This window comes from Onychostoma macrolepis, chromosome 02 (genome assembly GCF_012432095.1).
Source record: "Onychostoma macrolepis isolate SWU-2019 chromosome 02, ASM1243209v1, whole genome shotgun sequence".
In the NCBI taxonomy this organism is placed as follows: Eukaryota; Metazoa; Chordata; class Actinopteri; order Cypriniformes; family Cyprinidae; genus Onychostoma; species Onychostoma macrolepis.
Window position 1 is genome coordinate 24,447,176 of NC_081156.1, and position 12,933 is coordinate 24,460,108.

Here is a 12,933-nt window from a genome sequence, read left to right on the forward strand (position 1 = left end):
ATATCCGAAAAGCTTTACCATGACTTAAAATCCCTGATTTTGCTACTTTTTTTTATAAACATAAATGTAAAAATAGAATAGAAATATGCAATTAAAAACAACTAAGTTTTATAAACAAGTAATTTTTTAAAACTAAAATGTATGTCAGCACATATGCAGTACAAACAAGACGAGGGTTTGGATTACATATCTGTAAAGATACAAACTTTAAACAATGGATATTCTGAATCTAGAATAAATGACCAAATGACCGACACCATAATATGAAAGAATTTTGCGATCAACATTCCAGAAGCGACGTCCGGATTTGGCGCCACCACTGTGTACGTGCATACGTCATTGTGGAATGTCATCAGACACGCCCATTACTTCCATTTTAGCCATGTGGCTATGACCACAAACGACTGCAGAACCGATACGTTTGTTTATGCGTTGTAACTAATATTGTGCATGTTCAGACCGCGAGCAAAATGTCCGAGTCCGTGTCCAGGTTTCAAGCCGAGGTGGCGGCCGTTATGGAGGTGTTACTGAAGGTGGCCGTCGTGGAGATAACGAAAGTTTTCGAAGGACGCGCATTGGATTGCCATGGCTGCACGCTCGATGGAGAAGCTCAGATCAAGGAAAATCTAGTGTGTGTCCCTGACATCAGGGCTCATATGGAAAGTGCATTGACTAATCTCTCTGACAAGATGGTTTGTAGCGTCGGTGTGCAAGTAGGAGAGACACTGCTGTCCCACCATCGGGGTATGTTTATCGGCGTAAACAACAGCCACTTCTCTAGCTTGGTTTTACGTCCACATTAGTTGAATTCAACGGGAGTAGACCGGAAGTAGAGTCGTATCTGGCAAGCCGTTGAATTACAAAAATCCTTAAAATTAACTAGTGTCTATTTCATGTTACGGGTTATTATTATTATTATAGTGGCTGGTGTAGTTTTCTTTTCCCAGTAACTCTTTATTAGATGGTACTTTCATCTTCTTTTGCTTTTAGTCTCTATTCCAGTGGTATTTAGTTACAATTTATTAGGCTAGGAAACCTAAAACCTAGTACTTCATTACTTTTTATTCTTTAGACCAAATATTACACCTACTGAACTGATATTTTCACTAACATTTCTGCATAGTAATATTCTAAACGTCAGTGCAACCCTGCAATGAAGGAAGTAAATGCGTATTTATTTATTATAGTGTGTTCATTCAAGCCAAACATATCTCTTTTGCAGTTTTTCTTACTGTATCTATTAAATTAGTAATATCTATCTATATTAGGACTATATGTGATTTGCTGATTCATGTTATACTCAAAACTGAATGACATAACTACTTACTTATTGAAACTGAAAATGCATTATTCGTTATTAGATTATTTGAAATAACACAAAAATAACTACTGTTTAGTTTTAAGGATAAAATGGTTTGCCATATTTTTTAAAAGTACTGTAGATGCAACAGTCTGTTGACTGATATTTCAAGGTTAAAGTCCATCTTTGCAGCAGTTTATATTGTGCAGACATTGCTTAGATTTCATGCCAAAAAATACAGTTATAGTAATAACTAGTAATAACTAATCATCATGATATGACTTTTTTTTTAATAATCAAAATGTTTTGGCAAAACAAAGTTTATAAACTGTTTTGTTCTTATTTTTATTCACTGATTCTCAGACTCGGGCCCCTTTCAAATTCAAAAGTTCAAATGATTTTTGAAAGGACAATGTGCTCTTAAAACCCTAAATAATGTGCTTTAAGAAAGCCAGCAGCACTGTAATTGACACAGACCAGGTTTTCTCACGTTTCTGAATTGTAACATATTGTATTCTTTCCCACCCCCAAACCCCATTCAGATCAGTGCATGTCCACTGAGAGAGACAAGATTTGTCTGCAGGAATCCAGTGGAGAGGAGGGGCTTTCTCCCTCTGAAGCTCTCTGCAAGGAGTCTCCAGAAGCTGTGGATTTGCAATGCATGGTTGACCTTCCATGCTCTATCTTCAAAGAAACTGTAGGTGGCGCTGATTTTTAACTTTATCTTATTATGTTTAAATGAAATGTTCAACTTTGAAATAATATTCATTACACATTTTAGATTTCAAACCTGAAATTTAAATTAATTTATCTATATTTTTTTTTTTTTTTTTTTTTTTACAAAATTGATTGGTTATATGACATGCAAGTAAATGGACAAAATATTTTATCTTTTTTGGACTGGACTTTAAAGTTGACTCAAACCTCTTTTTAGGTGTAAGTCTCAGTCCAAACATTCATACTTGTAATTATTATTGCTACTATTATTATTATTATTATTAGTTGTTATTATTGTTGCTAATTCTAAAAATGAAGACTGAAACATTACTGTTATTAATGACAAGGGTGCTGTAAAATAAATTTGTATTTTATAATAATTAAAATAATTTTCAGGACTAATATTTATGTCTTAAATTCTTCAATTTCAAACATTCAAACCATCAGGTTATTTAATATTTTAAATTCTCATGCTTTTATTTTGGCAAAATGGTGGTGAAATGCTTTAAACTTCTTTCTAGAAAAATGTTGGGGATTAGTATGTAAATAAAGTAAACCTAGTACACGTTGCATTCCCAAATGTACATTAAACTTACAGAACATGCAGAGATTGAGTTCACTGCATTTAATTTGAACCGAGACTCTGAAAACACTTGATTACGATTTTCCTGTGCTTTACTCTGAAACAAGCATACAGTTATATAAGTAAGACCATACAGTTATATAATTAAGTCAGCGACTTTAATTTAAGTAATGTAAAAGCTATATTGTGATTATTGTGCAATCCCATTTATTTATGTTTTGTTTTATATTGAATATAATTTATTAAAAGCTTTTCATAACCTCATGAACCTCCTGCAGTTTCCTCACGAAACCCCATTTGGGAACCATGACATTGAGTAAAAACTGATTAATGTAATGTAAATGCAAAAACAATTGCAGTGTGTTAATTTCTGCTTCTTTTGCCTTGACCAAGTCACATATATTATTTACTGTTTTAGGGGATTGGTAGAGGAGGCGGCTTAATTCATGAAGTGCCATGGACAGAAGACTTAAAGACACCAGAGACAATTCAGGAAAATGGTATGAAGAAACCAGACATGCTTGATTCATATTCATTTATATTTAAAAGTTTTTGTAGTTTTTCTTTGTAAAATATTCTGAAATAAACCCTTTGATGCTCCAGTAATTTAATTTTATTTACAAAAAAAATACTAAAAAATTAATACATTTTTGTGAGACAAAAAGAAGTCACCCCCCTTTTTTCTTTTTAGGTCTTCAGGGACTTGAAGAATCCTCTTCACACACTGTAGTTGATCCAGAGTCTCATCCGTTCAGCTCTGTTTTAGGTAGCATTCCCAGTGCAGACCTTGCCACTGACACTATGAGCCAGTGGAACCTTGGTCTTATGGAAGTCAGTTCTTTGCCGTCTGTTGAAAAGTCACCTCTCGTAGAACCTCCGCAGTCCAGCACATCCCCAGCAGAGGCCACTGAACTCAGCCAGGCAGCAGATAATAGTGCTGCGAATGCCAGGAAGGTGTGTTTCCAGCTAAGCCAAACGCCATTCGATTGCAAACTGTTACGGCCTTGCTCTGTGCAGCTTGTGAATCTCCTGATGCTGTCAAGTGCGCAAAGGCCAAACGGTTCCAACAGAAAATGCTTCTCTACACCCAAAGACCTGCGAACCCATCAGCGTGTCCATACGGGACGTCGGCTGTGCTGCTTTAAAGAGTGCGGGAATGGCATTTGGCGCCTGCAGGGTGTTCTCACACAAGGACATGCTTATGCCTGCAAGATCTGCGGCAAGAAGTTCAAGCGCAAGAAGATCCTGAAGCGGCACGAGCGATTTCATACAGGCGAAAAGCCGTATTCGTGCAGGAGGTGTAAAAAGACATTTGCCCTGAGGAAAAGCTTGCGAAGACACGAACGCTTCCACACTGGAGAGAGACCTCACGTCTGCCCACACTGCAGGAAAGGCTTCCGCCTCAAAAACAATTTGAAGGCTCATCTGCGCTTTCACACAGGTGAAAAGCCCTTCATTTGCAATCTGTGCTCGAAGGGTTTTAGGATCCACAAGAACCTTGAGAAACACAGGCTCACTCACGCGGCGCCAGTTAGCTTTCGAACTCTTCAATAACTGACAAACGTTGTGTGTGACCTAAACCAAACGCCATATTTCTACCTCACATCAGAACCACTGTATCTAGCCGGTGAATATAGCACACAATGGCAGTAAAAACATCAGGGCAACTCATCTTGTGTTCATTTTTTCTCTGTTATGTCATGTTGCAAATGTTTTTGGACAGTTTTCTTCTGTTGTAATCTGTGCCCCCGACTGCATCTGTACCAATACTATAAAAACGCTTTATTCTTCATTAGGTTCTTGCTCTAAGTGTAAAGTGTAACACATCCAGGGCATTAGAGGGTGCAGTCATGCAGTCCAATGCAAGTATGACTGATTCTTGTTTGATGTAAATACTAAAATTATAGTTCTAGGATGCTTTTAAACTTTTTATTTTTCAAAGAATGACTTTATCTTCTGTCATAACTTTTAACAACCTAAACCTTTTAACCCATTCAAGTGGGTTGATGTTGATCACTGGAGATGATTGGATGCTGCAGGATTCACAGGGCTTTATATGTCCTTGTAATCATTTTTGAAGCAATTTGTACCTTACAGAGATTTTTAAAACTTCACTTTCTTAGCACGCTTTGTTCACTTTAAACTGATTTTAAAAAGCTGTAACACTACTGCTTGCATTTTTCCATTTTTATGTCTTTTAGATGTACTTAGATTTAATGTGATATCTTTGTTTGGACAAAGCAAACATTTTTCTTTAAATCCTGGAGATTTTTTTTTTTTATAAACTTGAATTTTTTTATTCAGTTTTTTTTTTTTTGTTGTTGTTGTTGCTTTTAACCAGCTATGCTTTGTCAATCACTTGTTTTGAGTTTGATATATAAAACAAACAAACATACATGTAGTAACTTAGATTTGTGAGTTTGTAGCCAACAAAAGAAATGGTTTCACTATACTTTGTTTTTCCATTCCTCATTGCCATTGACAAACATATATAGTTTCTTTTTGAATAAACAATAACCTTGTCTTTGTTTACTGGGATGATTTTTATGTTTGAAAGAAGAAGCCATATATAATTTCTTGCTATTGAGTAATACAACTTGATTCAGTAACAAGACCAGGATGGACCGTGATCTCAATCGAGAAATTTTACTGAAGCAAAATTGTTCCATAAGTGATAGAACTGCATTTAAGGAGAAAAATTTTTTTGGGGATCTTTGAAGGAACAAATACAAATGCTTTTTCATCCATCATTCAAAGTAACCTTGCACTTGAACTGATTATCTAGATCAGGGTTCCTAAACTGGGATTCGTGAAGAATACTGATGAAATGCTAATAATTAAATCATCCTTTTATATATATATATATATATATATATATATATATAACTGTTCATCTAGATGTCAACTATAATGAAAAATAGCCATTTTTACATGTGATTTACAGTAGATTTTAATAAATATCAAAAATGTAAAAGGTGTGCATTATAGTTTACACCTAGATGAACAGTTTAGTTTATGACTGTAAGTCATTCTTCTCAAATGCTATTGAGCTTTAAATTTGCGTTTGAGCACATTCTGTACTGAAAAATAGCAATTTTTCCATATGATTTACAGTAGATTTGAATAAATATCAAAAATGTAAAAGGTGTGCATTATAGTTGACACCTAGATGAACAGTTTACAGTTTGTTTTATGACTAAGTCATTCTGCTCATATGCTACTGAAGTTAGAAAAATGTATACCAATATCGCATGTAACTTTAGAGACGGTCCCTAAATATGCGAATATCGAACGTCCGACGTCAAGTCAACTTTATGCCAGTCAGGGTTCAAAGTCCAAACCGCGAGGGAAATCTGAGCTGAAACTGTATTACTCGTCTGTTGCTCAGTAACACTTTTATGAATTTTTACAAGGCATGTGACAATGTGATACGTGTATCTTCCCAAATTAGTAATTAGAATAATTATAAATCTGCTGCTGTCAACGAAAAGAAGCACTGAGGACTTCCTGCGGGTTTCCGTCAAAATAATAGCTCCATCAACATTCCTAAATGTTAGTATTGTAATATTACCGTTCTTCTGTTAAATAAAATTAAAAAGTAAGACAATAATAATGATAATAATTACAACAGCTCTATTAATATATTTATTATAACGTTCACACATAGTGTTCAAATTGGGATCTGTAATATTTTCTAATGTTTTAAAATAATTCCCTTCTGCTCAGCAAGGCTGCATTTATTTGCATGCCTGATTAAAGAAGGTCTCAAAAATGGCCACAAAATATTTTACTAACTTATTAATTTTAAGTTAAATTGTGCTTTGTTTGGTTATAATGTCTGCTAGAATGTTAAAAAATGTTGTGTGTTAAATAAGTATTTTCAAATTGTTGTTTTGTATTAGTGCACAATGTTTCACTTTATTCCATGTAGTGTCCATTTCATTCATTTAACATTTAATATTGGAGGCATCCAAGTTATTTGACATATTTGAACATCCTTTTTAAAAAAAATAATGCAGTTACTTTCCCTGGTAATAGGTTAGGCTACTTTTATAATGATGTAACTCCTATTTGTGAGAAGTAACTAGTAACTATAACTAATTACTTTATTTTTTTAAGTAACTTGCCCAAACTGTTCACTACAATTACACTATAATGCTGCTTCTGCCACCTTATGACAATAAGATTTACAATTCGAATGCCCTTCGTTGTGTTTGCACTAATAAATGCTGCGGCCTGCCAGCTGCAATCACCAATAACATTTTCCATATTTTTTTTTGCATATCGTCATAAATATCATTATCACAAATATTCTTGAAATATTGTGATGTAATTTGGATGCTATATCGCCCACCCCTATTCTATACTATATTTTATCAGACTAAATGTTTTGAATAGTCATCATTAGACAAAGACATTTTTTTATAGCACACTAAAAAACTCTTCATAAACTTCAACCATTTTGGCTGCCTTTTATTAATACTTGAATAATTTCTGTAACACAATCTAAAAAAAGTAAGCAAATCCCCATAAAGGAAAAAAGATTTGTCATGAGAGCACTTCTGAATACTGATCTACGATACTGTCAGTACATGAGAAAATTGCATTATTAAACAAAAAAATAATAGAATTTCAGAATGATTGTATTACTTGAGATTCACTAACTCAAATTTTTCATCATAATCAAAACTACTATATTTGAAAATAATAAAGGTTTGGATTTTGTCCCACTTTAACACAAATCACTAGAAACACACATAAAAAATAACTCACTGGGAAAAATATGGTCCAAATAAAGTAATATCACATAGGTCCTTTTCTGACAATTTCAATGTGGAAAACAAACAAGTTGGGGTTTGCAATATATTCACTAATACCTCCAACAGTCGTAACAAACAAATTTTCAACAGAATGATTTTTCCACAGCTTTTTTTCCATGCCTTAGCTATTTACAACAAAAACACTACAACTTCACTCATAAATCCAGTAAAATTCTGTCGTGTTCACTGATAAAAAGACACATCCAGGCATGTTAAGACCCAGAAACATGAGGATTCTCATTTATTTGACGGTGGCTGAGTTCTGGCTCTTGATTGAACACCAGGCCATGAAAATATCCCTGTTAAGAGTAAAAAGTGAAATTAGCATGGTAATCTGACCATAACAAAAAGCACCTTACAAATAATAATAAAAAATAAATAAACAAGCACATGCGCACAAAAAACAAACCTGCAGTGTGTTGCCACACATTCATTGCTGCAATACTCTTTATCCCAGTCTCGACTCTCCACGGCAGGATTTGTGCATCCAGCACGGACACAAAGATTCGTAGAAGGAGCTGAAGAGGAGGCCTCAGGAGCAACGCTTACCTCCATCTCCATCTGAAAGAGAAGGGATACAACATCTCTGAAGAACTCTTTGCTGTGTGCATAACTTATTTGATCTTTTAATCTTTTCCTGTATGGCTGTTAGTAATAAGTTATAGTAGCTCTTAATAGTAAAAGAATAGTCACCCAAAAATAAAAACTCAGTTGCCTTCGACTTCCATTGTGTTTTTGGTTCATACAGTAGAAGTTAGTACGAAGTGGGAACTGAAACTGTTAGGTAACCACTGTTCTTTAAAAATATTTTCTATTATGTTCCAAAGAAGAAAAAAGTCATACAGTGGTGTGATACAGGGGTAACTTCCTGACTAAGTACCATGAAGAAACTAACCAACTACTCGGGTCTGTTTCCTAAAACTGTAGTAAAATGGTAGTTATGTGGTGGAGCTGTATGCAAATGGTCATTTGAACTATGGTTTCAGGAAACAGAAACCATAGTTGGATAACGACACTTTCGGAAAAAGCTTTGAAATACCATATGACAATTTTCATTTTTAGGTGGACTATCCCTTTAATTAAGGGAAAAACGAACCTCTTCTGGTTCCTCCGTCACAGCCTCATCCGTCCCAGGGACCAACTCCTCTCTGGGCTCTTCAACTTGCACCTCAACAGGGGTGGGATGTGCTGAGGCTGAGATGGTGGTTGAGGCAATAACAGGATTAGCACTTGTAGCTGTAGTAACAATAATCGGTGTGGAAAGGTCGGAGTGTAAAGAAGCGGGCACAATCTTTATCTGAAGAGGAGGAGGTGGTGTAGCCGTGACCGCTACAGAACCTCCTACCCCTCCACGGGGCTTGGCCTGAAGCGGAGGTGGCGCTTGTGTTTGTACCATCTGCTGCAGACGTGGTGGCGGTGGGGTGCCCTGCATCTGCTGCAGAGGTGGAGGCTGTCGTCCGGCGGCAGCAGCCGGCTGTACGGCTCGCAATCCGGCCGGAATCACCGTCACCATGGACGTGGGGATCTGGTGGATCTGAGAACCTCCCTGCAGCATCTGTTTGGAGATGATGATTTTTGTGACAGTGGGGGTTGGGCTGGGGGAAGGGTGCAGGGGCTGGCCGATGGACAGGGGTAGAGAGCCTGTGCGGGAACGGGTGGTGACTTGAGGTCCATCGAGGATGATATTGGAGGCGCAGATGTTGGTGATAGTGTTCTGCTCAGGGATGGGAGTCAGCCGTGGACGGACAGGGGCAGCAGGAGCAGTAGTGATGGGTGCGGGACAGGGGACAGAGGGAGGAGTTGAAGGAGCACTATCCTCCACCTCAGTAGATGACTGGTGAGAAACAAAAAAGAAAGAAAGCAATAAGACTGGAAATCAAAAACTCACAGAGGATGAACCAGAAACAATTCACTCACTTTTGAGAGTTGATTTGCTCTGTAGGCCGCCAATGCTTTCAGATAGTCTTTCTTGGCTGCCTCCGTTTTCCTTTTGTAAACCTGAAATATTCATAAAAACTCAAAATTACACAAAATGCATTTAATTATGGGAATCACACATTTCAAGATACAATTCCTTCTTTTAAAACTTCTAAATAACAAATATTTGGGAAAAGACGATGCAATTCTATTGCCAACTTCTGAAATAAGGTTAAAAACCTGTGTTTACACAGAATTTTTAATGACTTCACAGTTTAATTAGACATAACTGCATTTCAATAATTGGCCAATGGTGTCAGTTTGGGGCGGGAGAATCAGTTTGTCTGACCAATGGATGACAGTTTAAGATTTATTTGAAATAGACAACTTTTGTAACATTATAAATGTAGTCACTGCCACTTTTAATTAATATAAATCCTTGATAAAAAAATAAAATTCCTTGACAAAAACATTCATTTCATTTCTTAAAATACTGGTTCCACTTGAGTGGTAGTGAATATTTTAAATGGAATGCATTTTTTGCCATTGAAAACTATACTCCACCTGTTTTTGCTCCTCTCCAAGGCTGTCCCACATGGACGCCACTATCTTTGACACCTCACCGAATGTGGCATTGGGGTTCTGGCCTTTAATGGCTGCCTGGGTGTCTCTGAAGAACAGAGCATAGGCTGACACCGGCTTCTGTGGTTCATTAGGATCTTTCTTCTTTTTTCCTTTTTTGCCTCCGAGTGTTGCTCCTGTGTCTGCTGCAGTCAGAGGCACCATGGCCGGCTTACCGCCCACCCTCCTCACCACAACTGGAGGAGCAGAGGAGAGCTGGGCAGAACCCGTCAAGTTGGGGATGTGAGAAATTATCGCCGGAGAGGCTGAGGATGAGTCCACCAGCATAGTTTTCTAAAACACAAATGAGGAGAGGTTACAAGATGGAACAAAGAAAGGAAATGTGCCACCAATCAAGCCCATAACTGAAAGACTCACTTGTCTGAAATCCTCCATGTCTTCATCCTGCAACGAGCCAGCAGGGGATGGTGTGGTTGACAGCGGTTGGTCAGGAGACTTTGACACACTGGCTCCACCACCAAGGCTGAGCCCTAACTGAGCACTTAAATCTGAATGGTCTATGGTGGTAAGCTGGCTGTGTCCTAAGAGACTGTGGTTCATGTCGTTTATTGGAACATCAATAGTCATGGAAGAGGAACTGTTGAAATGGGAGCCAACCGAATGCCCAAGATCCTTAAAAAAAGGTAAAGTCTACACTTTACTCCAGATCGGCAGCATTTCAAATGCCAAAACTTCCACGCTAGAAGCATGAACGCAAATTATCACTGATAGAAAAAGAAAAGCTTACCACACCCAGAGTTGAGCTCAGTAGTGCACTTCCGCCTGGCTGGTTAATCACACCCATACTCAGATGCTCTATGCCCTGAGATGATGGATTCATGAAAGCAGAAGCAAAAGAGGGATCATTCCCCCCAACCACAGGATTACTGGCAAGACTATTTCCAACTCCAGAAGCACTTGAGCTCTCAGCTTGTTCAGCCAGCTCTCCGAAATGGGCTTCCACATCCTCTATGGTGAGCGCAGAATCCGGATCCAAGGAGATCGGCGGGATTTCAAACTCTTCATCACCCAGACAGGGTGTATGGAATGTTTTCTAAAATACAAAATAATAATAGAAAGAATAAAGTTAATATAAACGGGTATATAATAAATACATAGGTGAATATAAAAATGTATTACATCAATATTATTTTTTTTATATTTCATATTATATACAGATCTAGAGAGATAGAGAGAGAAAGTTCACAATATAGAACTCGGAATTCTAGAATTTAGAATATGGAACAGTTACTTGAGGTTTGTGTAGCACTACCTCAGATGACCAATGATGACCAGGTCCACTGATGGTCAGGTATGAATCATTGCCACCTGCGAACTAATAAACAGAGTTTAAAATGTGTATTAACTGCATGCAACGGATAGATCAAAGATACACTAAATGACTGCAATAATAAACAATGTGTAGTTCATTAAACTGAAGATATTTCACTACTCAAAGGTGCCAGATTTACCTTGTTCACTGGATCATATCCATTGTAAGATGAGTTATCCATGAACTCGGAATCAACATGTTGACCAGTCCCGTCAGACAGATCCGAGTAAAAATTCAAATCCATGAGGATAACACGAAGATCTCCTGATATCAGAGGAGCGGCTGAGCTTGTAACAATCCAAGAGCAACAAATAACAAAAACTCAATAGGCCAAGTCATCTAAGAAAAAAAAATGCTATTCACCAAAAGAAAAGAACCAAGAAACGCAGCACCATGTTCTCGGTATTGTCCAGCCTATGGTATGTGTTGCTCGATTGAATAATACCAATAAACCTCATCAGGCGATCCAACACGCGGCGCAAGTATAACAAGATTTGTTTATAAATAGATAGATATATAGAAAAACGTTTAGTTAAGAGTGGTAGACAAAGGCTTACCAATTCAGCCAGCCAGCAGCAGCTAACGTTAACTGGCTAAATGGTGCTAATTCACAGATGTGTTGCTGTTAAACCCAGCATGAGGTTTCATTCATATCACAGGCCTCGCAGAGAAAGACTTCTGGTATTTCCTATGTGTAATATCCAACGTCTTATTAAATGACACTATATATTATATAATCTCAATAGATATTCAAATTTATTGAACAAAGTTTGCTTTAGAGTTGCACTAGCAGGCAGTTGCTGCAAGTGCTAAAAATGGACCGATTCGATCTCTACTCTGCTACGTTTGTCTGTTTGCATTTACAAGTCCGATTAATCGCACTCCGATCAGGCCAAAAAGGAAACTTTTTTTTTTTTTTTCTGAAAATATTTTATGTAGCTCAAACGTTGTTTACAACTGGTAAAACACCATACATTATTATCTTCATTATGTATTTACAATTATTTTCTACGCTGCCGCTACAATGTCACATGACAGCTGTTACTTTTATCAGCCATGGTAAAGGTGCACCAATCACGGTCGTTTGTGATTACTGGAGAAGGACTCTTATTTAATCATTTTTTAGCGATTGAAGCAGTGTTGTTCCATTTTTACATAAAGAGACAATCCTCGCAAATGTTTACAATAAGACAAAAATTGTCCTGTGATTTGAATGCATCTATAAAAAGATTCGTTATCTGTGGCACCATGTGTCCCCTAGAGGGCATAAATCTTCTTTTGGTCTATTCCTAATGTGCATTACAATCGGGTTGTATATTTTATAGAAATACTTCGAAAAAATTGCAATAAGCATTCACTTCCAGATACAGAGCTCAAAAGGCACCAAACAACAGCAACCTATTTGTCTCGTACTAAATACTGATTGTTAACTCTGGCAAATAACCAAACATGACTTACCTCCAGCACTGTAGGGGTCAAGGGTCTGCTTTCACAGACAGGGCTTAGTCTAAACCAGGATTTAGACCATAGTTCAATTAGGAGATTTATGCATGTATATAAACGTGCATTATAAAAAAACATTACTGGTGTGCATCTTGAGACAAATTAAAGGCATTGATATATTTTAAGATCAGTCAGTGCA

The 12,933-nt window shown here is 37.1% G+C and overlaps 2 protein-coding genes across 5 annotated transcripts; one reads left to right on the top strand and one right to left on the bottom strand.

Moving 5' to 3' along the window:
- The first annotated feature begins 348 nt into the window (after positions 1-348).
- Positions 349-5,123, top strand: si:rp71-1g18.1 (uncharacterized protein LOC559922 homolog). The gene is made up of 4 exons (XM_058751604.1): positions 349-744; positions 1,843-1,997; positions 3,019-3,100; positions 3,292-5,123. Exons 1-4 carry the CDS (start codon positions 471-473, stop codon positions 4,152-4,154), a joined length of 1,374 nt encoding a protein of 457 aa, XP_058607587.1. The 5' UTR covers positions 349-470; the 3' UTR covers positions 4,155-5,123.
- Positions 5,124-7,052: 1,929 nt separating this feature from the next.
- On the bottom strand, positions 7,053-12,142 carry tox4a (TOX high mobility group box family member 4 a). Of its 4 annotated transcripts, none has more exons than XM_058764033.1 (10): positions 11,849-12,142; positions 11,431-11,555; positions 11,211-11,294; positions 10,707-11,012; positions 10,337-10,591; positions 9,902-10,252; positions 9,338-9,418; positions 8,517-9,254; positions 7,830-7,981; positions 7,053-7,719 (listed from the first exon to the last, which is right to left on the bottom strand). In XM_058764033.1, the coding sequence occupies exons 2-10, from the start codon at positions 11,533-11,535 to the stop codon at positions 7,662-7,664; spliced, it is 2,130 nt and encodes a 709-aa protein (XP_058620016.1). In that variant the 5' UTR covers positions 11,536-11,555; positions 11,849-12,142; the 3' UTR covers positions 7,053-7,661. The 4 variants fall into 4 exon arrangements, with proteins under 4 accessions (XP_058620016.1, XP_058620024.1, XP_058620030.1 ...); XM_058764041.1 differs by having other exon boundaries at positions 11,655-12,142; XM_058764047.1 differs by having other exon boundaries at positions 11,232-11,294; positions 11,431-12,142.
- Between the last annotated feature and the right edge of the window lie 791 nt (positions 12,143-12,933).

Bases quoted from the DNA above. Each gene is read 5' to 3' on its own strand.
- tox4a (XM_058764033.1), bottom strand. From the start codon at position 11,535: ATGGATTTGAATTTTTACTCGGATCTGTCTGACGGGACTGGTCAACAT. The intron at 11,295-11,430 runs GTAAATCTGGCA...TCTGTTTATTAG, and splicing joins GATATGATCCAGTGAACAAG to TTCGCAGGTGGCAATGATTC. The intron at 9,255-9,337 runs GTGAGTGAATTG...GTTTCTCACCAG, and splicing joins GAGCAAATCAACTCTCAAAA to TCATCTACTGAGGTGGAGGA.
- si:rp71-1g18.1 (XM_058751604.1), top strand. From the start codon at position 471: ATGTCCGAGTCCGTGTCCAGGTTTCAAGCCGAGGTGGCGGCCGTTATG. The intron at 745-1,842 runs GTATGTTTATCG...AACCCCATTCAG, and splicing joins ACTGCTGTCCCACCATCGGG to ATCAGTGCATGTCCACTGAG. The intron at 3,101-3,291 runs GTATGAAGAAAC...TTTTCTTTTTAG, and splicing joins AGAGACAATTCAGGAAAATG to GTCTTCAGGGACTTGAAGAA.